We start from the raw sequence: 27,324 nt of genomic DNA on the forward strand, positions 1-27,324 counted from the left end.
AGATGTACGATACACAAAGTCTATTATGCCAATATTGAGTGTGTTTAGGATCTTGAAGGTTCTCTTTCATCTTTGTCACAGAAAGTGTGTGTGTGTCTTAATGTGATATTCAGGATAGATCATTTGTCTGCATAACTGGAAAGTCACCCATACTGTATTTGTGTACTTTTAGTACTATACTACTATAATTCTCTTTGCTGTTTTTTGGAATGCAGTTACAACTTTCAACACCAGGTGTCTCAAGGATGCACAATATGGTGTTATTATTTTGGTCAGTGCAGTATTTGCTGCTTGCACATGTGACCAGCATGGAGGTAGTGTAACAGAATAGGTCTAATTAATCCAGAAAAGTCAACATTATAAGAACAATGTCTTGGATTTCTTCCCCCGTTATTGTTATGATCGAACTGACTAAGGGGTGTTGTGATTACTCTGTATACTAATGTAGAAATGTGGCTTGACTTTTCAATCATCCCGTCCCCAGTATGAGAGCAAAGACTGCTAAATTGGTATAAGAATATAAACATTTGTGACTGATGATTTTATGGTGATTATTGATGATGTCGTAAGTGTATGGAGAGTTGTATGGTTGTCCTGACCTCTACTGGTCATGGGTGTTATTGGGCCTTAACACTTGTTGCCGCACTGATGTGAGGGAGGTGTTTGAGATCCTAGTCAACACGGTGAAGGACTCCAAGGCTGAAACCCACCTGCTGTCCCTGATGCAGCACCTGCTGCTAGTCCGCAATGACTACATGGCCAGGTAGTGTACGCGCACACATGCTTACATGTCCACACTCATTCACACATACAATGCCCATACACATGAGCGCACACTTGGAGTATACAGCCTATGCAAATATTTGTATCAATCGTCACGGGCAATTGCTTTCGCATCGTTGTACAAACAAGACCAAAATAGTCTGACCAGATAGATTGGCTTAGGAAGGAGAAGTCATTTTCTTTTCTTCACCTCTCTCTCTCTCCGTCCACCTCTCCCTCGCCTCATCCCTCCCCTTCATTCCCCGTGTTTGTTTTCCAGCGCACTGTTCCAAAGCTGTGAAATTAATACATGCAAAGAAGTCCAATTCCATTTTAATAGAAACGAGCGCCTTCACCCCTTATCACCAGAAATATGCTAATGTCCCTCCGAAAGCCCTGGGGGGTTTAGCTAGCGAGGAGGAGGAAGAGAGAAGGAGTGAAAGACAAGACTGGGGTGGAATAATAGAGGGGACAAGTCAAGAGTCGGAGGGGTGGTGTTGCATAAGCACATGCGCACGCACGCACACACACACTGACATTCATTCAAGGACACAAAAAGGGCAAATTAAGCCTAGCTTCAATCAAAAACAAAATGTGCATGCATGCACATAGTTCAGTTGAGATAGTTCAGTCTTGTCACTGGCTCAGTGTTCTCTTAATAGTGTCAGACAGGCAGGAAGTTGTGGTTTGTGTTGAACATGGAGAGAAGACTCTCCATGAAGACTGTCTCTTCACCTTATGTAGAAGAGACAGTCTGGCTTGAGAGACTAACAGGAAGTGTAAACACAATCGGAAGTTCTGATTGTGTTTACACTTCCTAGTCTGACTCATATGCGAGTCAAACTAGGTTTGACCAGGTGAGTCAAGCTAGTTTGAGCAGGTAAAACAGCCGGTGTTTTGAACAGGAAGTTGTGACACAATGGATCAAGTGGGCGGGGCTACATAAGGTGAATACAGAGACCAAAGCTACCCTTTCTCATTAGACATTGCGGGCGATGCAGACGCTACAGGCACGTGGACACTGTCATGTTGCGTCTGAAACTGACCGGGCGAGCCGGCCGCTAGAGCTAGCGGTCTTTAATGTAATGAAGTAGGTCGCTGGCGTCCCCGTCTTACAGGCGAGAGAGCGCCTGTTCGACTCCCGAGCGAGGCACATCATGTTTTTACTTTCCGTTTTAATCCTAACCCAAACTATAACCCTAACCTTAATCAAGTTGCTTTAGTTACCTAAACCTAACCAACAGCGCGATGCGCGTTTACTTCCAAGTCAACATAGGACACGATGGGAATGAGAACGCGTTGTTACATCCCATATTTCTCAACAGGCTTATACCTGCCCATATCTAGCTGCACTTACTCGAATCTATAGACAAGTTTCCTGGGCACTTCCGGTTTGCTTCCGGACTCGGGCCGCGATATGTCTGTCTCTTCTGGAATACAGAGAAGTGTAACGTACTAGCGTAGTAGCCATAGCGACCGCCGAAAAAATGCAAACTTGGGATCATTCTCCGAGTCTCCTGTCTAATGAAAGAGTGTCTATCCCACACCCGTTGACAGTGGACACATGGGAAGATAATATGTGTAAATGGCCGAACGTAACTACAGGCAGGATTATAGCGTATTTTGAGGAATCAATGGAGGTGGACGGTAACGCGATGAACTATCTCAAAAGCTCCGAAGCGTACCAATATCTCCACAGCAACAAAGTAGGTTGGGTATGTTGTAACGCTATGTATTTCATCAAATTACCCACAGTCAGGCTATCTCCCGTTGTGAATGAATATTACGGCTATTATTCCAGTGTTGTCATTAAGAGGCCATTTCGCAGCAAGAATATATAATTGGTCGGCACGTCGTTCTCGGTAAGGACGCTTTCGTTATTGAAACAGACAACATGCATGCATGCTCCTACTGTAGCCTATCTATCTGCATTTGCAGACATTCATGAACCCATATCTTCTGGACATATCTTCTGGACATTGCCTTGATGAAAAAACAACGCAGCTAAAAGTAATAAGTGATAGTGTCAGTGCAGACAGCGGACACAACTTGAATCTCCAGCAATAGGCTACGCACCTTAATCTCTCCCACTCCACACCTGGCACCTGCGTCAGCTCTCCTGCACTCGTTCTCGGCTCCCATGTGGCTTTATTTGTGGTAAGCATTTTGATTCATCTCCTCATCATACGAGCATCGGGCAACAAGCGCGTGCCATTGATTGATTGATTGATTGATTCGCCCGACGTAGCTAAAAAGGCTTTTTACCTCCGCTAAATTGACAGCCTACGTCGGGTCTCTTTCGCTTTGACGGCGGCAGACACGCTTCTGTTTCTTTCCAATCGTCTTGCTGGCCTCGGCTGAAGTAGGTTACTTGTTGCATGATCTCAATTAAAAAAAGGACTGGCCTAGCAAGGCATGTCTGTTTTGACATTTCAGTTTCCTCCTGTGTGTTTCCTCACAGCGGGTCCAGCGCTGGCCGGCGGGACTGATGCTGCTTGTGCGGCTTTTAAACGGCGCTCTACACTAACGAAAGCGTCTGCTATTTTTTTCTTTTTCACCAACACTCAACATACAGGGGGCGGAAAAATATGATGTAATAAGTCTCTATTTAAGTCGTAGCTGGCAACATCACTTAGGCTGCTGTGGACGCAATGTGGACTTAACCGGAAGCCGGGGACATATAAGGCTGCTATGGCGCCGCCCTAGGCCAGCGCTGGGAAACTTGTCTATAGCCCTATACTTTGGTTTCTCTACCCGCCCCCACCCCCCATATACACACACACACCTCTAATGGCTCTGGCTGAAGTGTTACCTCCCTTCCTCCTCTCCTGCTCTCCCCCTCCAGGTGATCCAGTCAGTGGAACACAATAGAGCTGGGGCCGGTTGCACCAACTGGTCTTACACTGGTCTTAAGCTAAGTTGGTCGTAACTTTACGACCTACAGCTACGCCGGTTGCACCAAGACGACTTAAGCCTTATTTTCACTACGACCAGGCGTAACTCCTACGCCTCGTCAGGAGGAGGCGTAGAGCCTGCCTGTAACAGAGATCTCCGCGGAGACCTTTTTGACCGTCATCGTCGTAACATCGCCAGTTCGCCGTCTTTGAAAGCACGACGTTAGATTATAACTAACTACTTGTGTGGCTTAGCCTTCCCAAATGTTGGCGTTAATTATTTTAGAATTAAATACATAGAATTGGGAACGTTACATTCAATTTCATTCAGACTGCCTGATACTAATGGGCGCCGCCATTTTCCCCCGGGGCTTCCACAGGAGGAGGGGGGTGGGAGGAGGGAGGGTGTAGTGACGCACATACAGTAGTGGGTGACGGCGCGAGGCACATGTGGGCCAATCAGAGGGCATTCCCCGACAATTCACATGAACGCGCATTGCTATGACCAGCGTAGTTAAGACCAGAGTAAGCCGTGTTGGTGCAACAGGCGTAAGTCCATGGTCTTAACTAAGACCGACGTAGGAGTTACGACCAGGCATAGTTAAGACCAGTTGGTGCAACCGGCCCCTGGTCTGTAATGGAGTCCACAGAGAGGCAGAGGAAGTGAGCCAGGGAGAGTGTGGAGAGGGAGATGAAGTGAGCGGGGGAGAGGGTGGTAGAACAGAGAGGCAGAGGAAGTGAGCGAGGGAGAGAGTGGTAGAACAGAGAGGCAGAGGAAGTGAGCGAGGGAGAGAGTGGTAGAACAGAGAGGCAGAGGAAGTGAGCGAGGGAGAGAGTGGTAGAACAGAGAGGCAGAGGAAGTGAGCGAGGGAGAGAGTGGTAGAACAGAGAGGCAGAGGAAGTGAGCGAGGGAGAGAGTGGTAGAACAGAGAGGCAGAGGAAGTGAGCGAGGGAGAGAGTGGTAGAACAGAGAGGCAGAGGAAGTGAGCGAGGGAGAGAGTGGTAGAACAGAGAGGCAGAGGAAGTGAGCGAGGGAGAGAGTGGTAGAACAGAGAGGCAGAGGAAGTGAGCGAGGGAGAGAGTGGTAGAACAGAGAGGCAGAGGAAGTGAGCGAGGGAGACCGTGGTAGAACAGAGAGGCAGAGGAAGTGAGCGAGGGAGACCGTGGTAGAACAGAGGCACAGGAAGTGAGCGAGGGAGACAGTGGTAGAACAGAGAGGCAGAGGAAGTGAGCGAGGGAGAGAGTGGTAGAACAGAGAGGCAGAGGAAGTGAGCGAGGGAGAGAGTGGTAGAACAGAGAGGCAGAGGAAGTGAGCGAGGGAGAGAGTGGTAGAACAGAGAGGCAGAGGAAGTGAGTGAGGGAGAGAGTGGTAGAACAGAGAGGCAGAGGAAGTGAGCGAGGGAGAGAGTGGTAGAACAGAGAGGAAGTGAGCGAGGGAGACTGTGGTAGAACAGAGAGGCAGATGAAGCGAGGGAGAGAGTGGTAGAACAGAGAGGCAGATGAAGCGAGGGAGAGAGTGGTAGAACAGAGAGGCAGATGAAGCGAGGGAGAGAGTGGTAGAACAGAGGCAGAGGAAGTGAGCGAGGGAGACCGTGGTAGAACAGAGAGGCAGAGGAAGTGAGCGAGGGAGAGAGTGGTAGAACAGAGAGGCAGAGGAAGTGAGCGAGCGAGACCGTGGTAGAACAGAGAGGCAGAGGGAGGGATAGAGTGGTAGAACAGAGAGGCAGAGGGAGGGAGAGAGTGATAGAACAGAGGCAGAGGAAGTGAGCGAGGAAGAGTGGTAGAACAGAGAGGCAGAGGAAGTGAGCGAGGAAGAGAGTGGTAGAACAGAGAGGCAGAGGGAGCGAGAGAGTGGTAGAACAGAGCAGAGGAAGTGAGTGAGGAAGAGTGGTAGAACAGAGAGGCAGAGCGAGGGAGAGAGTGATAGAACAGAGAGGCAGAGGGAGGGAGAGAGTGATAGAACAGAGAGGCAGAGGAAGTGAGCGCGGCAGAGTGGTAGAACAGAGGCAGAGGGAGGGAGAGAGTGGTAGAACAGAGAGGCAGAGGGAGGGAGAGAGTGGTAGAACAGAGAGGTGGAGGGAGAGAGTGATAGAACAGAGGCAGAGGATGTGAGCGAGGGGGAGAGTGGTAGAACAGAGAGGCAGAGGGAGGGAGAGAGTGATAGAGCAGAGGAAGTGAGCGAGGGAGAGAGTGGTGAGCGAGGGAGAGAGTGGTAGAATAGAGAGGCAGATGAAGCGAGGGAGAGAGAGAGTGATAGAACAGAGAGGCAGAGGCAGATGAAGCGAGGGAGAGAGAGTGGTAGAACAGAGGGGCAGAGGAAGTGAGCGAGGGAGAGAGTGGTAGAACAGAGGGGCAGAGGAAGTGAGCGAGGGAGAGAGTGGTAGAACAGAGAGGCAGAGGAAGTGAGCGAGGGAGAGAGTGGTAGAACAGAGAGGCAGAGGAAGTGAGCGAGGGAGAGAGTGGTAGAACAGAGAGGCAGAGGAAGTGAGCGAGGGAGAGAGTGGTAGAACAGAGAGGCAGAGGAAGTGAGCGAGGAAGAGAGTGGTAGAACAGAGAGGCAGAGGAAGTGAGCGAGGAAGAGTGGTAGAACAGAGAGGCAGAGGAAGTGAGCGAGGGAGAGAGTGGTGAGCGAGGGAGAGAGTGGGAGAACAGAGAGGCAGAGGAAGTGAGCGAGGAAGAGAGTGGTAGAGCAGAGGAAGTGAGCGAGGGAGAGAGTGGTAGAACAGAGAGGCAGAGGCAGATGAAGCGAGGGAGAGAGTGGTAGAACAGAGAGGCAGAGGAGGTGAGCGAGGGAGAGAGGTAGAAAGTGCAGCTTGGTAATTACAGAAATAGAAAGGCAGGGGTGGGTGGATTGCGAGACAGTAATGAAAGAAGCACTGGGGGAGTTGAGGTAAATTGGTAGGTAGATGTAGACAGCGGGGGAAGCGGTGAGGGGAGGGGGGGCGGTGTAGTGGAGGAATGAATGAAAGGGTACTTGCTGCTTGGCTCTTTTTTCTATACTGCGACACACACACACACACACACCCACACACACACGCACACACTCTGCAGTGCATGGGCAAACAGTCATTTTAAGAACACATGTACTGTATAGCCACATGCTTAGAGTGCTCATGTACCGGTACTTATTAAATGGTTTAATAGAAGCAGTTTGAAATATAAACATGTAAAGTGCATATTTAAAAGGCTTTTACCAAGATTTATATAGGCTTAATATATATATTTATATATATTTATATATTATACACCCCTCCTTGTCTTTAGTGAAGGTGATCATTCTGTATGATTCGGCTCATGAAGGGTATACAATTCGACCAAATAGAACTTTCTTTTTGAGTCCATCTTCCAAAACGACACTAGATGTCTCTCTCGCTCCACGTATAAATCTAAGGCTTAGGAGAGGGGGGGGGGGGGGGGGTGAAGGAAGGAGTGGAACAAGTGTTAGAGAGAGAGAAAGATGAAGGCAGAGAGTTAAGAGAGAGAGAGAATAAATAAGTATTGAGTCTGTGACTCTCGGAGCATCGCACGGGGTCAGGGATTCAGACACCTCCAAAATTGAGTGTCTGTGCCAAACCGGCTTGATCAGACACGGGATGTCAGACACACACACACACACACACACACACACACACACACACACACACACACACACACACACACACACACACACACACACACACACACATACTCTCTCTCCCTCACATAAATCGCACACAATCAATCTTTGTGGCATGAAACTCAAACTGTCACACACTCACACAGACACCCAATCTCAGTTACAGACAAAGACAAAGCGACAAAGCATGTGCGTTTAATCTGGACAAATGCCCGGCTGTCTTTCAGTCCCATCCTCTGCTAACATGATGTACCAGATATCCTGTTGATGCAGCCGTACTGATATAGTCACACACATAAATCACTTGTCACTTGTCATTGTGTATGCAATATGTATGTTGTAATATGTATGCTAATTCCTCTCCCTCCCTCGTCGCCTAGGCCTCAGTACTACAAGCTGATGGACGAGTGCGTCGGTCAGATCGTGCTTCGTAGGAATGGAGCTGACCCTGACTTTAAGTGCCGCCACCTTAGCCTGGACATCGAGAACTTGATAGGTGAGCCGCGAGAGCAGAACATTCAAACGGGCGAGTCGGGCAACTGTTCTCGTCTCTCTCCTTAAGTGCGCACGTTCATCTCTTAACGGGCGACTGTTCTCGTCTCTCTCGTTAAGTGCGCGCGTTCATCTCTCGACGACCCACTCCAGTGGTATTTATCTGGAGCGCGGTGATTGAACTCGGGGATATACACAATTCATTATCCATTATCCATTATAGGGAACAAGGTCGTATGATTGAAATGCAGAGCCCTTCGCATATGCGTGGTCAGGGTCAGGTCAAGCGCACTCAGAGGGACACATACGCATTACTGTACACAGTCATCAACACACACACACACACACCCCCACCCACACACAGGGTGACTAACAGTTGTCAAGCATGTGCAGTGGCCCAGAAAACACCACAGGGTGGAGCCAGAGAGGGATTGTGCGGGCTGTAGTAGTGCGCTACAAGTTAGTGTTGGAATGCTGATAAGAAATGTACATCAGAAGGATAAAGGCTTTGACAACAGCCTAGTAATCACAGTGTGAGATTGTACAGAGTATGAGACGTCTTACTCCTCTGCCACCGTTTGATTCTTGACACACACTGGCAGATTAGATCCACGGTCACTTTTCTTCCACACAGCGGTGATGAATGTCAGGAGGAGCAACACGACCAGAGGACCATGCTGATAATAGCCATGCAAGATAAGCAGGAAATAGTGCAACAAAATGATTTCCTGGCTTTCTCCAAATGTTTACAGACAGCAGATTTACAGATGGCAGAGGCACGGGGGATTTATCAATTTGACACACTGTCGCTCAGCTAATTGGACACAGTGCTGATAACAGAAGGTTAGGAGTTTTTGATCCCTTTCTCTGGCATCTTATTTGGGATGTAGACATAATCATCGCACTATGTGCCACTCAGTCTTACCAGCATGTATAAGTAACAGCAAGTGTTATTGACTGCAAGACCGCGCTCGAGCAGGACACTGAATTCCTAGCAGGTCTAGGAGTGCTGTTCTAAACACCACCCTGTGGGGGTGGGGGGGGGGGGGACTATGGGAATCAATCAAGACCACTGTTGCGTGTCATTCCCTCTTTCTATTTCACACCTCCCTGTCACCCTTCACTGTGTACTGTCCAATAAAGCAGAAACGCCAGCAAAATGATGACAAGAGTGTGTGTGTGTGTGGGTGTGTATCTGGACTAGACCGTGCTAAATGTGGACTAGACAACACCTCTGGCTATTGACTACAGCAAACTAAACCAGAGCACACTGGAGGTTCAGTTCGAGTCTCAAACTAAACCAGAGCAGAGTGGAGGTTCAGGGCGAGTCTCAAGAGTTCAATACTTCCTTTATGGGCACTCTCCGTTGCTCACTGCAGGAGGCTCTAATTGCACTGCTTCTAAATGCGTCCTCACACACACACACACGCACACACACGCACGCACACACACACACGCACGCACACACACACACACACACACACACACACACACACACACACACACACACACACACACACACACACACGCTGCCTGGCTGGCCTCCTTTAAGGCTGCCAGCGTTATTATCGGTGGAAAGCAGCCCAATTCTGCCCTGCATGCATTATTTAGTGTTTTTCTTTGAACTCTGAAATTCTGTGCACACGTTTCTTCTCCTCTCCGTGCTTTCTCTCTTTCTCTCTCCCATAGTGCTGTGCTCTCTCTCTCTTTCTCTCTCCCATAGTGCTGTGCTCTCTCTCTCTTTCTCTCTCCCATAGTGCTGTGCTCTCTCTCTTTCTCTCTCCCATAGTGCTGTGCTCTCTCTTCCAAGCTTGTCCCATTTAGCCTCGCCACCATGATGGAAGAAGCCCCCCCTCAGCCCTCCATTACACATCCAATAACCCTGTCAACTCATACACAAATGCACACTCTGGAATTATATGCAGGCTACCATCTTGTTATCATGAAGTTCTTTCATGTCTTCCAGCAAAACCTTCTCCCCTCATTCCCATGGCTTTCTCTTTTAACTTTAACTTTTGACTTGCTTATCTCGATGTGTGTTGCATACTTTCGACGTGTTTTCCCTCTGCCAACTGAAGACTCCTTTATGCTGTATATTTAACTTTTCATAAGTTAGTGTATTCTCTTAATTTGTATTTTATTTGAACTTTTCACAGCGCGCCTCTCTCCCTCTTCTAGCCATTTCCTCCCCCTCTTGGGCATTACGATGCCGCCGGTCACCCCGTGGCGTTCACCTCTGTGTGTCGAGCAGCTGTATCACTGCACATGCTCAGTCCGCCCGTGCGCCCCACAGCCACCTGTAGGCCGCACAATTACAGTGGAGACGTCTCCCATTGGTCAGCCTTGTCTCCCTCATGATGGATCACTCCCAGGCCCCGCCGTCCATTCTGCTTATTAGTCTCCTGCTACTCTGGCTTCTCTTTGTTCTGTCGCTCTCTCCGTCTGTCCGCACGCAGTCTGGAAAAACAAAGGGATGAACAGGAAGTAGTGAAATAAAGTGATGTGTATTCGGTAAGGAGATACGGAGATTAGTGTGCCCTCGCACGCACGTCGCAGACGCACACACACACACACACACACACACACACACACACACGCACTATGACAGACAAAGGTGTGTGTGTGTGTGTGTCGGCAGCTGGGGAGGGTAGTGTTGGTTAGAAGCAGCATGCAACAGATAGCATCCTATTGTAATGAGATGCCTCCACCATCGCCTCGCCGATCTTGATTTTGAGACGTGCGATAAGGGAAGACAAAGTAGACTGATGGAAGGAGCGCTCGCTGCGTTAGCGTGTGTGCAAACAGCATGTGCCAGACTGAAGGGTGCCATGTCTTCACAGCCAGACGTGAGCGGCTGTGTTGTCTGAATCGCTTATCTTACCCTCCTCCCCCAAACCCCCCTTCTCACCCCCTCTGTCTGTCCACAGACAACATGGTGGACCAGACCAAGGTGAAAACTAGCGAGGCCAAGGCCACTGATCTGGAGAAGAAGGTGAAATACACAACAAACACTGGCTAGCTGACTAGCGTAGAAAGTCATATATATACTGTACATACACAGAGGAAAAGTGCATCCTGTGCGTTCATACGCGCACACACAAGCAATCACATCCATATGCACAGTGGAGAAAATCATGTACTGTACAAGCGAACACGTTGACACACACACCCCCACACACACACACACACGTACACACCCACCCACCCACACACACACGTATACACACACACACACACACACACACACACACACACACACACAGACACGTACACACACACACACACACAGACACGTACACACACACACACAGTGGAACCATAATGAGATTCTAGGTGACGAGTCCCTGGCTGACATGCGATGGCAAATGAGAAAGCAGGAGGTCTGACAGCAACCCGACAGACAAATACTCTTACAGGCTATGCAATGAACACACATACACATGCACACACACACATGCACATACACACGCATTCACACAAGGGGGTAAATGCCTTGATTGCGGGGGGGCTGCTAGCCTGGTGTTTCTGTCCCATTATAAAAGTGACAAGATAATTGCAAATAGAGAGCTAAAACTGGCCTCCGTCTCTGTCCCTCTCTCTCTCTCTCTCCCTCACACACAGAACATCCGTTGAACACCCACACACATACACAAGCACACAATGGCACTCCTGTCATCATATTCGTTGACCACACACACACACACACACACACACACACACACACACACACACACACACACACACACACACACACCTCATAGTGCTAGTTGTGTATGATGGGGTAATTGCAGCCAGTCTCTTTGGCAGGGATTAGGATGAGGCTGTCAGGAAGCTGACAGCGAGAGGAGGGGATCTGCTGTCTGCAAATTAAACAGCTGTGTGTGCGCGCGCATCTATTCATTTGTTTAAATACTCTCATCCTATGTTTGTCAAGTACCCCCGGGAAGGCCGTGAATATTTATGATGAGATTATAAAATTGGGCCTAAAAAGTTTTCCTTTTCTTTAATGGATGGAAGGCTTTAAATGCAAAGTGAGAGAAAGTTGGGCTTATTTAAGTGCAGTGTGGCATCCTAACTCATTAAGTGACACTCAATTGCAGTGTGAATTATACAATGCAACCCAAAGGTCCAGACTGCAGGAAATGGCTTATACAGGTCTTTGAGATATGGAAACTGCTGCAACTCCCAGAGGGAGACTAGAATCGTACACACACACACACACACACACACACACACACACACACACACACACACACACACACACACACACACACACACACACACACACACACACACACACGCGTACAGGCTCATGCTCATATTCGTGGAGAACGCTGGTGTTACTGTAGGTTAGCTCCTGGATTGAATATTCACTGTGTGGTCCTCAAAATGGTCTACCTCTGTACAATAATCAGGCTTGGCATGAATGATTTATGTTTTATGTTTTATGTTTTTTTTTTACCTTTTGACCTTTGCAGACTTCTTGCCAAACTTTGCTACAGTGGTGCTGCGCCTTCTGAATGTTCAGCACATATATGGATACATTTTTCAATGTGTAGCTCCACCCCTGACTGCTGCTGTTGTATTGCTTTTCCAAGTGTCGCGGACTCGGCAATCCAATTCTAATAAGCTCGGTCTAGGGGCAACATACATCACCGAATCCCACAACATGGAAAGACATGGCTGTCATTAAGAGGCTGGGGTATAGCTCACCTGGGGATTGCCACCCTTGGACCCCGGTGTGGCGTCGGCCTTCTCCCGACAGCTCAGCCGAGGAGGTGTGGATGGTGTTCAGGTTCGAGACACCATCCTATTCATAAAGACGCTACACATGACATTAAGGATAACATAGATAATACTGATATAAAGGAAACGTAAATGGGGGATGCGCCCGCAGGAGCCTGTCTCCCTTCTTCAGTCTGGACACTTGAAAAAGCTCCCGATCGCGGCTTCCGGGTACGTTATATCCTTTCCCGTAACCTCACTTCCTGAGCCAACCCCCCCCTCATCAATGACAGCCAAACATAGCAAAGACTATTTACGTCATATCATAACTAATACCGCCATATCCATGAGAGAGAGGGTAGCGGGCCGTAACATAGGTAGCGGACCGTCACATACCCCCTCCCTTAGAAAAAGAGAAAAGACAAAAAAAAACAATGCGTCACAACAATTATCAATGAGAAATTCTAAAAACGGTTTCCGAGTTTACGCTTCTATTTTTGTTGTTTTTCTCTCCCGCTTTCTTAACTCGTAACCTTGACGAAATTTACATAGACATTTTATACCTATACATGATTATTCAATCATCCTCTAGAGGAAAACTATATCCTCAAGATATTTTAAACTCGAATGATTCCCCCCCACCTTCCGCTAGATGGGGAAGAATCACATTTAATTAACAGTGTCCAATTCTTAGTCCAGTTTCCTTCACCCTCGAGACAGGGCATCCGCAATCTTATTGTCTTTGCCAGAAATGTGCTTGACCACCAAGTTATACGGCTGCAAAGTCAGACTCCAACGAAACACTCGGGCATTAGCAGTACGGAACCTCGCTAGGAAAACTAAAGGATTATGGTCGGAGTACACAACCACCTGCTTACTACCAGCGACATAAATCTCAAAATGTTGAACGGCCAACACCAAGGCCAAAGCCTCTTTCTCAATCGTTGAGTACGCCCGTTGATGCCTCTTAAGCTTCTTGGAAAAATAGGCAACCGGCTTCTCCACCCCTTCCTCCATCTGGAGCAACACGGCCCCTATTCCCACATCTGAAGCATCTACTGCCAGACTGAACGACTGGTGGAAATCCGGCGCTTTAAGTATCGGCGAGCTGGCCAAGACCCCCTTGATCTGCCTAATCGCATCATGACATTTCATTCCCCAAACCCAACGCACCTTCTCACCTAAGAGGTTGGTCAAAGGCTCTGTGATGTGGGCATACTGGTTCACAAACCGGCTGTAAAATCCACACATCCCAAGAAACCGCCGGAGCTGCGACCGGGTCTGGGGAACAGGAAATTCCAAGATGGCTTTCACCTTGGCCTCCCGAGGTAGCACCGTACCACACCCCACCTGGTATCCCAGATAGGTTACCTTTCCTTTCCCAAACTCACATTTCTTTAAATTAACCACCAGACCGGCTTCCGCCAGACGCTCAAACAGCTCCCTCACTTGGCGAACATGCTCCTCCCAGGTCATGCTAAACGTTACCACGTCATCGATATACGTCACGGTGTTCCCCAGCCCCCTAGTGATCGTATTCATCAAACGCTGAAACGTGGCGGGGGCGTTCTTCATCCCAAACGGCATGACCAGAAAGCGATACAGACCATCATGAGTCGCAAAGGTTGAAGCTTCACTTGCTCGCCTCGTCAGCGGCACCTGGAAGTACCCCTTGAGGAGGTCAATCTTGGTCACATACCTCGCCTGGCCCACCTGGTCGATACAGTCCTCTAACAGGGGGATAGGATAGGCGTCCGCCTTAGTCACCTGATTTAACTTTCTATAGTCGACACAAAAGCGATCCGCCCTCTCCTCTTGTGCCACCAGCACCACCGGCGAGCTCCAGGCACTGTCGGCCGGCTCAATAACTCCGATCTCCAACATGTAGTCAATCTCAGCCTGTATCACCTGCTTCTTCCTCGGGGGGTACCGGTACGGATGCTGCTTAATGGGTCCCGTTCCACCCACGTCAACGTCATGCACCGCCCGATTGGTCCTCCCCGGGACATCACTACTCAGACGTGGGTGAGAATCGATTAGTTCCAGGACATCCCGCCGCTGCACTCCTGTCAGGTGACCCAAAGCTCCCTCCAGCTCAGCTCGAGCCTGGGAATTGTACAGCCGAGCACTAATAACCTCGGGGGGAGGTTCGGACATCTCCGGGTCATCCCCGTCGCCCCCCCCATCCGACTGCACCACCACACAACCGACCACAACCTCCCGCTGTACATATTCCTTCAGGAGGTTTATGTGACAGAGCCTGGTCTTCCTCCGCCTCTCTGGTGTACTCAGGACATAGGACAGCTCCCCAACTTTCCGCAACACACGATATGGGCCCATAAAGCCAGGTCCTAAGGGATCCCGTGGCTCGGGAACAGCCAGCAAGACCATATCCCCTGCGTCAAAAGACCGCCTTAGGGCCTTCCTATCATAACCGGCCTTCATCCGGGCCTTTGCCCCGGCCAGGTTCCTCCCGGCCACATCGCACGCTGATTTTAGTCGGGCACGGAAAGTTGAGACGTACTGCAACACATCACCAGGCTCCGTCGGTTCCACGGCCATCTCTTTGAACATACCTAACGGGCCCCTCACCTCATGGCCGAAGATAAGCTCGAATGGACTGAACCCCAAGGACTCAGAAGGAGCCTCGCGAATGGCAAACAGGAGAAATGGGATGGCCTCATCCCACTCCTTCTTCTGCGCCTCCACAAATGTTCGTATCATGTCCTTGAGGGTACTGTGAAATCGCTCTATAGCTCCCTGCGACTGAGGATGGTAGGCGGAAGAGTACTTGGGTGTGATGCCCCACTCCGTCATTATTTGTTTAAACAGTGATGAAGTAAAATTGGTTCCTCTATCTGACTGGATGGTGCGCGGCACCCCAGCCCACGCGAAGAACCTCTGGAGGTGCTCAATGATCACCTTGGCCCGTATACTCCGTAGGGGAATAGCTTCCGGATACCGGGTGGCTACATCTATGATGGTCAGCAAGTACTCGTTCCCCCGCTTCGACTTTGGTAACGGCCCCACACAGTCTATCATAATGTGTGCGAACGGCTCAGTTTGTATCGGTAACGGCTGCAAGGGCGCCACAGGTGGGAGCCTCCCCTGCTTCCCAACTACCTGGCATGTAGGGCACGCCCGACAGAATCGGCGGACATCCCCCCCTATACCTGGCCAAAAAAAATGGCGTTTGATCCTCTCACCGGTTTTCCCGGCCGCTAAATGACCACCAAGCACAGAGTCGTGAGCTAGGCGCATCACCTCCTGCCGATACTGCGAAGGCAGCACTACCTGCTCCAACATGCCCCCCTCTATATCCGCAGGCCATCTCGAAGGCCTCCACTTCCGAAAAAGGATGCCTTCTTTTACAAAATACCCAGTGGCGCACTCATCCGCTTCCCTAGCACTGGTCGCCACTTCCCACGCATGACCCAGGGACGGATCCCCTTCCTGCTCTCCCACCAGGGTCTGACGGTTAAGGAGTAACGCCTCGGGTCCCTCCGGAGCTGGGGGCAACTCACTGGCTTCTACCTTGCCATCTCGATCTTCAACAGCCACCGCCGCGTTTCCCTCAGGCTCTGTAAACAACTTATCTATCCCGATTTCTCCGTCCTCGGGCAGAGCATCCAGCTCCACGCCCACGGCAGCCTTCACTTTGGCCTGAGCTCGGGTGACCACGGCCACTGGGAACAGCTCCGGGTATTGTCCCTCGAGCTGTTCTCTTTCTAGGGAACCCACGGGAGGTAGGTCGCAGGGGTCAGGGAAAACTCTCATCCCGGCTGAATCATTGCCCAGGACCAAATCAATAGTGCCAAAGGGAAAAGCTTGTAGCTCTGCCACAGTCACATATCCATGCATTATCTTGGAGTCCAAATACACACAATGGAGGGGCACCCTCTCCGAACCACCACACACACCTTGCACAATAGCGAACTGCCCCGTGAAAGTGGACTCTGACAGCTCCATCACGCCCTTTCGGAGCAACGTCTGCGTGGCTCCAGTGTCCCTAAGTATCGTAATCGGTACTTCGGAGCCACCCCTCATATGGTGCTCTTCTGACTTTGCTAAGGTCCCGTGCGAGATAAAACCCTCATAGCCCCGAAGGTCTCTCGACCGATCCTGCCTCAGGTCCACAAGCCCCACTGGTTTCCAGTTCGGGCACTGGTCCTTCTTGTGACCTACTTTATCACAGTGGTAACATCGAATCTCCATCCGGTCAGCAGAACGCCGTCCAAAGGTTGGAGATAAGCCACCTGATCTGGGCTGCCGTACATTATATGGGGGAAATGGAGGGCCCCTCTCTCCCATCGGAGAATACCGCACATTACTCTCCCCTGGCCTCCTCTGCATGTAACTTCCCTCAAATGGCTCTTCAGGGGGCCGCTTTCTCCCGATGGGTCCACTCGGCCTCCCAGCGTGAGCTACTTCATAGCCATCAGCCAGCTCGGCCGCACGTCGTGGGCTCACTAACTCACGCTCGTTCAGATAGACCTCCAGCTCTCTGGGAACACTGAGTTTAAACTGTTCTAGGAGCATTAAATCCCTCAGCTGCTGGATACTAAGGGCCTGACATGAGTTAACCCACCGATCGAATAGAATTTCCTGCTTCCGCCACAGGTCCAGATAGGACTCCTCCTTCTGCCGTCTCAGTTCACGAAATTGGCGGCGATATGCTTCCGGAACGCTACCATAGGCCTCCAGCACGGCCTTCCTCAATGCTGGATATTCCAGCCCTGCGCGTGTGTCGAGAGCGGCTACGGCCCTCTGGGCTTTGCCCACAAGAACACTCTGTATCAACAGTGGCCACTTCTCATCCGGCCAGTGAAGCTCCTTCGCCACTTTCTCGAACACCTCGAAAAACACATCAGCTGCCGCCTCATCAAACTGTGGCATAAAGCTCCGAGCCCTACCAATATCAAATCTCTGTGCAGCCTGATGCTCCACATCCATAACCTTTTTCCTATCCATCGTGGCCAGCTCTTTCTGAAGCAACCTGTCCTGGGCCTCCTTCTCTCTCTGTAACTCTCTGTCTTTATCGGCCTCACCACGGTCCCTCTCTTCCTTTTCTCTTTGAAAGGCTCGTTCTTCTTCTCGCTCAACACGCCATCGAGTGTCTTCTCGCTCCTCCCTTTCCCGTGTTCGGGCCTCGTCCCGCTCCTCCTTTTCTCTCGCGATTTTCTGCTGCTTCACCTCATCCCAAATCTCCTTTAACTCTAGGTCTGCAATTATCCGCAAGCGAATTTCGTTCCTATTCAGTCCTTCTTCCAAGATGACTCCCTCCTGTTCAGCCACTACTTTCAACTCCTCCAGCTTCAGCTTGTTGAACTGCTCCTTTGTCATCCTACGTACATCCTCCATATTAAAGGCAGCAGTCACACACTTACAATTTTAGCTAAAACTAGCTCACCCTGTCGCTATTTAATTTTCTAGAGTTTTGCGATTAGTCAGGATCCAGCGCCACAGCTAATCCGTTTTTGAACTTCACACTCCTATATGCTATAGCCTAAGGCCTGGCAGTGTGAACTTCTAGCGGGCCGAATTCAACCCAGCCTTCACCTCACTAATCATAAAGCTCCGAAGCTAGCTCTCTGTTAGCAGATCAATTTATAACTTGATCCACTAGCACCTATACACTGACTATCATACTAGCATACAGGTCCCAACAGCAGAACTAAATTTATTTTCTTGAATGATAGCATCACTCAGTTTATCAAATTGTTTTATTATATTTGCACTGAGTTCCATCTGCTCGGATCCCAGAGCGGCACTGAACGTTCAGTGGTGAGCGAGATTACTGAAGTCGCGTTAATGTTTGAACCGAATAAGGCAGGCGCAAGCCTACATGCACTAATCGCCTAATCTAGAAACGTCCCATAACCGAACATAACATAATAACATAAGCGTCGGACATACGGCGGGACTTTATCCACTTCTAACGAAGCCTCGATAGTGCACGTACACCCAAAAGTAAATAACGTTAGCCAATAGCTGTATCCATTAGCATTAGCATAGCACGTTAACAACGGGCCGCGGCTAACATTAGCTCAAGCCGCGGACGAGCCCCCAAATGTCGCGGACTCGGCAATCCAATTCTAATAAGCTCGGTCTAGGGGCAACATACATCACCGAATCCCACAACATGGAAAGACATGGCTGTCATTAAGAGGCTGGGGTATAGCTCACCTGGGGATTGCCACCCTTGGACCCCGGTGTGGCGTCGGCCTTCTCCCGACAGCTCAGCCGAGGAGGTGTGGATGGTGTTCAGGTTCGAGACACCATCCTATTCATAAAGACGCTACACATGACATTAAGGATAACATAGATAATACTGATATAAAGGAAACGTAAATGGGGGATGCGCCCGCAGGAGCCTGTCTCCCTTCTTCAGTCTGGACACTTGAAAAAGCTCCCGATCGCGGCTTCCGGGTACGTTATATCCTTTCCCGTAACCTCACTTCCTGAGCCAACCCCCCCCTCATCAATGACAGCCAAACATAGCAAAGACTATTTACGTCATATCATAACTAATACCGCCATATCCATGAGAGAGAGGGTAGCGGGCCGTAACATAGGTAGCGGACCGTCACACAAGTGTGTATTTGATATGAGCAATGCTTGAATGTCACAAAATCCTGGGCAGAGACAATCTGGGAACCCAGAATCTTATCAGTCTGATGACTAATATGACTGGGACAGACGGCACATATTTTGGGTTTCTGCTGTATAGTGGTTGTCCGCGCCAAGACTTCCGCTTACGTGCGTCGCAATTATTGTTTACAGTCCCAATTGGCGCCAGAATGGAGTTGGAGCTGATCGATTGTAGGTCCTGATGACATTTCAGCTAATAATAATAATAATAAATAGCTGCTCCACTCTACAGCAGAAACCCCGACATATCGCCCGTCTGTCCCAGAGTCATATTAGTCGTCAGACTGATAGAAAACGGCTTTAAGTCAGGTCAGTCTTATGACGGTTGATGTAAAGCAACATAATTTGCAGCCCCAAAAAGTCCTTCAGTTTGACCACTAAACAAAACTTATAAAATATATATAAAAATATGTTTTTTGTCTGTGTCCCTCCACATGTGTCTCTAATGTGTGTGTGTGTGTGTGTGTGTTAGCTGGATGCAGAGTTGACGGCGCGCCAAGAGTTGCAGGTGGAGAAGAATAAGCTGGAAGCGGACTACGAGCAGCGGCTGAAGGACCTGAGCCAAGAGAAGGAGCAGCTGGCCTCCTCCAAGCAGGAGAAAGACCAAGAGAACCAGGGACTCCAACAACAGCTGAACACTCTGCAACAGCAGGTATACACACGCACGCATGCACACAGATGCGTATGCGCGCGCACGCACACACCTGTGTGGAGCTCAAGGCCATTTCAATTAAAATAATACAAAATGTAAATAAAACTGCAATTAATTTGCCAGCGTTACAATGAACTGTCTCTGAATACTCGGTCATTATTTGTTAAGAGGTTGAATGTGGCAACTTCCTTAGATACTGTAGGTTTTTCAAGATTTGAATTTTCCCAGAAATCTATTTCCTGAATTGGTTGAATTGAGAGTGAACTGAACCCAATTTTTGCACGCATACACTTCCCAAATGCCAAGTCAGCCAGCTCAAACCAGACCATGTTCATATACTGTATTTGAATCAATGATTCATGCCTTTATCAGTGTGAAAGCACAAAGACATCAGGACAAAAACAGGAAAGACCGAGACAAATTACTTAGAAAAGTAGCAGGACATGATGCCGCCTCCTCTCTGGGAGATGCACGCAAGCGCACACACACACACGCACACACACACACACACACACACACACACACGTACACACACACACACACACACACACACACACACACACACACACACACACACACACACAAAACATTGAGCCAAAGCTGGGAGAAACAAAATATTTCACGCCTGAAATAAAATATTGCGGAAGTCTAAACACCCAAAACTTGTCCAAGATCTCTGCACACCCACACAAACACAGAAGCCCCCTGGCCTTCAATGATTTAGCCAAGCACTCGCACGGCATGAAGAGACGGGGAGAAAAGATACAGAGAGCGAGGCCAATCCTGAAGAGATGAAGAATCTCCAAGAACACACGGAGCGTAACGAGCCGCTAAAGTCAGAAGAAAGAAGAAGAGAGAGAGGTGCAAGATAAAAGTTTCTCTCAGGCCATGACACACATGCAGTGTGTAGACTTAGCAGGTCGTGTGTGTGTGCGCGTGCGTGTGTGCGCTCGCACATGTGCAGTTCACATGCACACAGGAAAAGACGAGGGGCATTCAGCTGTCAGTGTCCTGCTGCCACACCAGCTGGACAGATCACACACATTAAGTGACCCAGAACAGTCTGCCAAGATCTGTGTGTGTGTCTGTGTGTGTGCGTGCGTGTGCGTGCGTGTGCGCACGCACACAATGGCATGCACATGTGTGTGTCAGTTAGAGGACTATACATATCCCAAGACAGGCTTGATCCAAAGTGGCTGATGCCAGCAGAATCAACTTTTCACCACACGCACACAATTGTCCAAAGTTCCCAGCATACATAGCCAGCCATCAAAGAGGCTTCTCATCCTGAGATGGCTCACTCTGGCTGTGTTTGAGGCCCTGCCCATCAAAGATCTGTTCACATGTAGAGATCTCTCACTGTCCCCCTGTATGATGCCTCGCCCAGCCCTTCATCTGCTGCCTCTCTGAGACAGCCAGCCGCCCAGGCCCTCTACCTCCCTCATTCTGTCTCGCTGTCAAAGTCAGAGGGAACAACAGCAACACCCACTGTGTAGCACCTTATAGACCCTTTCACTGTTTGTAAACAGCGATTACGTCTTTTGTGGGCGGAGCCGAACTCGTTGCAGAAAGTTACAATGAGCGGTTCAGCTGTCATAGAAATATGGAAGATCTGGACGCCGCCTCCACGTATTTTAAAGCTTTGCCAGCAACAGACGGGTGACCTTACACACATAAGCAAACTCTTTCAATGGGGTGAGGTTTCTTGACCCGTACTCACTGTCAGGATGGGTCTAGGATCCAATACATCGCCAAAGTTGCAGTGCCGGACATCGTTATATTCCTAGTGGGAATGTCCAGCGTATATACGCATATGGCACAAGACGTCTTTTTCCTGTATTCCAGGGATCTCTCTCATTTCGGCTTGAGTTCCGTTGAGTTTTGGATACGCAACTAACCCTGTGACGTCCACTCTAAAAGGGTATACACAGACAGACACCCCTTCATACATACACACACACACACACATGTGAGCGCACGGCACGCACACACATGTGAGCGCACGCACACACACATGTGAGCGCACGCACAGGTACACTAGACGTTTAGGAACATACACTTCACTATACACGCACACTAAAACTGCATACAAACTCTCTTCTTTCATGGCCCAGTATTAACAAGAACAACGTTTTTGGGCACTCGTCACCTCACTAAAATAAATTTAGAATTTAATTGAGAGATATGTTGTTCTCTTCACATTGCACTTTTCCCTTTGAATTCCTCTGTGGGCTCCATCCCCCTCTCCTGATAGAACCAAACCAAAACACACTTCCGCCCTCTGTCACTCATCCCTGTTCTCACTCAAATTCAATTTAATCACTCTATTGGCAGGACTGTTCTATCAGAAACAATATTGCCAAATCCACTAAGTGTTCATTTAAAAAAGAAACCACAAACAAACAAGCACCCAAGCCAGACTTAAATGACAAAAAGATGTAGTAGACAATAGCGCATATTCATTAATATATATAATAACAAACTGTAACAGCTGAGTTGACTGGATCTCTCTCTCTCCCTCTCCTCAGATTGACAAGCTGTCTAAGGACCTGGAAGAGGCCAAGACCAGAGTCATCACAGTTACCGTTCCCGTGCCAACACCCGGGTTGCCGCCCCCTGCCCCCCCTCTCCCCGGCCAACTGGGCGGCATGCCCCCTCCACCTCCACCCCCGCCCCTACCGGGCCAGACGGGCATGCCCCTCGCCCCACCCCCACCTCCCTTACCGGGGCACGCGTGCCTTCCTCCGCCACCTCCCCCACCACCATTGCCAGGCATGCCTGGCCCTCCCCCACCGCCACCCTTACCGGGTATGCCGGGACCCCCGCCCCCCCCACCTTTACCCGGGATGGGACCCCCGCCGCCTCCACCCCCCCTGCCCGGATGTCCCGGTATCCCTCCTCCCCCGCCAGGCCCGGGCATGCCCCCTCCTCCGCCCGGCATGGGGGGCTGGGGTGCCCCTGTACCTCCTCCGCTGCCCTTCGGCCTCCAGCCTAAGAGGGAATACAAGCCCGAGGTGCAGCTGAAGAGAGCCAACTGGAGCAGGGTGAGTCGTGAGCCACGTATATCAATGTATCATCAAAATTCAGAGCAAAATTAGCAGATATAGACTTGTTGTGGGAAATGAAAAAAAAGGCTATTTCCATTTGCATTCAATATGTTGAGATGTAGCTTGTACATTTACCAATACATGGGAGGTGATGTAGCGATCCCATGTGCTATTGTGGAACAGCACCTGCAGTATTTAGAAACCTGGCTTGGATGTTAGAGAGAAATAGGTAAGAGCAGGTGTGTCATTTGGGTTTAGAGATGTAACGGTATGAAAATTTCACATCACGATTATCGGGACCAAAATTATCACGGTTATCGTATTATCACAGTATTCGTAAAAAATTGCTGAAAATGTTCAAAAAGTACAGAGACTCACTGAAATCATTTTACGACGTTTTATATTGAAAACTCAGACCCAAAAAGGATTGATACACTCACCGAAATCATTTCTCCAAGGCTGCACGTTTGCATCTGGGAGAAGGTTGCCAACTTTGGTTGATGATGGACAGTATTTACCCTGTTTTTTAACACACTGTAATCACGGTACCACGGTAATCACGGTACCACGGTTTTAACGATAATGAAAATTTGAAACTGTACGGTTATCGTAAGGAATTTTATCACGGTTATCATTAAAACCGGTTATCGTTAGATCCCTATTTGGGTTACACAGTGGACACTTCACAGATGTTTGAACTCGGCCCAGGACACCACAAGATCTCTTAACAGTCAATTCTGGCATCCCAGAACCACGGCCAGTCTCAACACTGATCACAACTATACTCACCTACACATAGGTTTATACCTGGCTCACAGCATTACCAAGTGATTTCTAAACTCGTTGAAAACTGAAACTAAAAGAATAATGGTGATTATTAAAAGCTGTGATTGCATATTCATTCATTCATTTATATCAATCGTCACATTCCTTCATGGATGTATCACAATCTGCATGCACAGATTTGATCTGTGGATCACGCCAACACAAACAAAGAATGCTGCATACTTGCACTAAGACAAATTCCTCGTTTGTAATCTGATTACTTACTGTGGCTATTAAAGTGAATCTTGAAGCTTGAAGAAGAATATGGGTGGGTTTTGTAAATAATTGATAAGTCTGGTTTCATCCAGTATAATATACATGTAGCGTGTCTTTCTAAAGTGCCAAGTTATAGTGTGATGTAGCCCAGGGTCTATGGTTGGGTGAGTGCGTTATAGAGGAAAGTGTGAGACAGAGCTTTAACTGGGAGAGTCTGACCCACAGTGAGTGAATGTTCTCCTCCTCCCTCTCATCTGTGATGGTTCAAACATCAAAACGGCCCCCTCTCTCTCTCTTTAGCCTAAAGCTACTGTTTAATGGCTTCAGTCCACTTCATCAGCATTTAGCCTCTCTCTCTCCCTCTCCATCTCTCTCTCTCTCTCTCCATCTCTCTCTCTCTCTCCATCTCTCTCTCTCTCTCCCTCCATCTCTCTCTCTCTGTCGGGCTGGTGAGAGGCCGTTTGACGAGGATGTCACAGAAATTGCTTTTTAATAAGCCTGCTTCTTTTAACTGCGCCGCTGAAAGATAATTAAATTGCTGCTGGAAAGGACAGCATTCTTTTGTAATTTAAATTAACTTTTTTTTTTTTTTTTGCTTGGACTCACCCTCCTTTTTGCACGCCCCCCCCCCCCCCCCCCCCCCCCATATCACGTTTCCTCTCCCTTCACTCCATCCCTCCCACCCCCCTCCCTGAGGCTTTGTCCTTAATGAAAGACCTCATATCTGTGAAGTTACTACCACTCTTACTCACCCTCTCTGCTTAACTTTCCCCCTGTCTTTTTTCCCTCGATGAGAGCACCAGTGAGAGTAGTAAAAGGAGCACGCACGCACAAGTTAATTGTGAGTTGTGATCGGAATAGAGAGAGAGCGACACAGACAATGACAGGGATACAGAGAGAGAGAGAGAGAGAGAGCAGATAATTCCTTCGTCTTTCTGTGTAGCTCAAGCTGCTTTGTGGTAGAGAGAGAGAGGAGATGAGGATCAGAGAAAATTACTACTTCTGTCCTCTTCCTCTCCTCCTCTTCCTCTCCTCCTCTTCCTCTCCTCCTCTTCCTCTCCTTTGTGCCTCCCAGGCCCCGCCTCTCCCTTTTACAGCCCGGCTGTTCCTTTCATTCGGTGGGCTTTCATTGTCTCCCTTGTTTATCTGCTCATCTCATCTGCCACTGCTGGCTGGATGGATGGGCCATTTTGGGAGAATTGGTCAGTGAGTAGACTGGATGATGATTGTTTCCTAACACGTACACCTACATCCTCTCCATCTCCTCCTCTCCGTCTCTTTTTACTTTCTCTCCTCCTCTCTCTCGCTCAGTGGTTAGCACCTTGCCTCACAGCAAGAAGGTCCTGGGTTTGAACCCCCGGCCCGTCCCAGGTCCTTTCATGTGTGGAGTTTGCATGTTCTCTCCATGTTCGTGTGGGTTTCCTCCCGGTGCTCTGCTTACCTCCCACCTTCAAAGACATGTATGTCAGGGGGGGGACATGATTCACTAAGGTGCAAAGACGCACACAGCGTTTTCATCAGAGAAAACAGTAATGGCACAAATTTAAGCATGCTAAAAAGCCTCCACAGTACAGAGAACAGTCTGTCATTGGCTACTAGGGGTGGGAGGCAGTCAATCAATGAGGCAATACCGTGTCAGCACTCATACAACAGGGGGAGGTACTATAAGCAGCAACCAACCAACCAACCCACAACAGTTCATATTAACAAGACTAACAACATTAAGCAATAGAATACAAAACAACACAAATTCCTCTTAACATGAAGATGACTAATAACATGAGAGGTTTAGTTCTTTATTGAGTCAGTTTGGTTCAACCGTGTTCAAGGTGTAAATCCACTAAGCCTCTCTTGCCAACAGTTTGTTGACAGTGACTACCTTTACATGCACAACACACAATATTCAGGTTTTTGCCCATATTCGGAAAAAGACAATATTCAGAATGAATGAATAATCCACTAATATTCCCGTTTACCTGCAGCCGTAGCTCGCCCTCCCTGACACGTCAGGGAGAGAGAGAGATGCAGGTAGAAACAGTGGAGTTTTTCTGTTGAGAATAAACAGAGCAGCCCTAACTCTATTCTTACCAGCATCATCTGGTCCATTTCAGGAGCTTGCTGCTGAAAAGTTTGGTGTTGCGATATTTGCGCATATCCAAAAACCTGATATCAAAGTTTTTCATATTAAAAGTAGGCAACGTTAGGCCAGAGTCAGAGTTGCGTCATCTCCATTCACTCCAATGGATTTTTTTTACCTCACAAGCTTCTGTGGGTGCCACTCTCTTTAAATCACCCTGGGCTTAGAAATGTTTCTCATCTCCTCCCGATCAGAAATGTGGGCTTTTCTTTTCGCATGCCAGACGTGATGGATTATATGATTATATCGCCTCTTCTAGCGCTTCTAGCACATCAGCTCACCACAAACAGGCAAGATGCGTCGCAAACTGCAGTAAAAACCCTGATTGAGACTCATGGCCAAATTTGGAAAATGCTACTGGAATATGCTGTTTACATAACCCTTATCAAATTCTGAATATTGTCATTTTCCAAATAATAGTGGAATATTGTGTGCATGTAAATGTAGTCAATGTCTCCCCTCTCTGGGAGGGAGAGATAATTGTGTGCTCCAGTATCCTCTTTGGTTTCAGTCACTGGTTTAGTGCAGGATACTGTCCTGCTCTGAGAGCAGCGACCTCCCTCTGTGGAGGGGCTGAAGCTTCTACATGTATGTTAGGGTTCATACTCCTGACTGAGGAACACAGAGGCAGTGGCTTGCCACTAACTGGAGTGACTACATGTTGTTGTATAATAAAGGCCTGCTTCATGTTGGTATTTCTCCCTCCCAGATCGCAGCTGAGGACCTCTCTGAGAACAGCTTCTGGACCAAGGCCAAAGAGGGCCGCTTTGAGAACAACGAGCTCTTTGCCAAACTCACCCTGGCCTTTTCCTCACAGACCAAAAGTGAGTCTGTGTCCCAGTGTTCTCAACGCCTCACCAACCATTACCAAACTGTGACTCATAATAACAAGCTATATCTTTTTCCCCTCCTCATCCCCTCTCTCTCTCTCTCTCTCTCTCTCTCTCTCTGTGTGTCTCTCTCTCTCTCTCTCTCTCTCTGCGACTCCCATGTCCACCCGCCCCCCCTTGTCCTCTTCCTCCTCTGCTTCCATCAGCCTCCAAAGGTAAGAATAGCACGCACACGTTTTTACTTATTCTTTTTGACACCTCTTCTCCAACCTCTCTCACCCTTCCCTCTCTCTCCGCCTGGACGACAGACTGCACATTTACATTATTCAGCAACAGTGTCAAAACAGCATCTCTCACACACACACACACACACACACACACACACACACACACACACACACACACACACACACACACACACACACGAGTCCATGAATAAAACCACCTACACCCTGTGTGTGTGTGTGTGTGTGTGTC

The 27,324-nt window shown here is 48.9% G+C and overlaps 1 protein-coding gene across 1 annotated transcript in view; it reads left to right on the forward strand.

Annotated features, from left to right (window-relative positions):
* Positions 1 to 27,324, forward strand: part of diaph1 (diaphanous related formin 1) — a gene marked incomplete at its 3' end in the record, with an annotated part of 107,208 nt that overhangs the window by 59,467 nt on the left and 20,417 nt on the right. Inside the window, exons 12-18 of the mRNA XM_083651751.1 lie at positions 647 to 763; positions 7,653 to 7,768; positions 10,692 to 10,756; positions 19,613 to 19,792; positions 22,321 to 22,836; positions 26,727 to 26,891; positions 27,054 to 27,062. Of these exons, the coding sequence (XP_083507877.1) occupies positions 647 to 763; positions 7,653 to 7,768; positions 10,692 to 10,756; positions 19,613 to 19,792; positions 22,321 to 22,836; positions 26,727 to 26,891; positions 27,054 to 27,062 (1,168 nt within the window). The remainder of the gene's footprint in view (positions 1 to 646; positions 764 to 7,652; positions 7,769 to 10,691; positions 10,757 to 19,612; positions 19,793 to 22,320; positions 22,837 to 26,726; positions 26,892 to 27,053; positions 27,063 to 27,324) is intronic.

This window comes from Poromitra crassiceps, assembly GCF_964638095.1.
Source record: "Poromitra crassiceps genome assembly, chromosome: 15".
Classification (NCBI taxonomy): Eukaryota; Metazoa; Chordata; class Actinopteri; order Beryciformes; family Melamphaidae; genus Poromitra; species Poromitra crassiceps.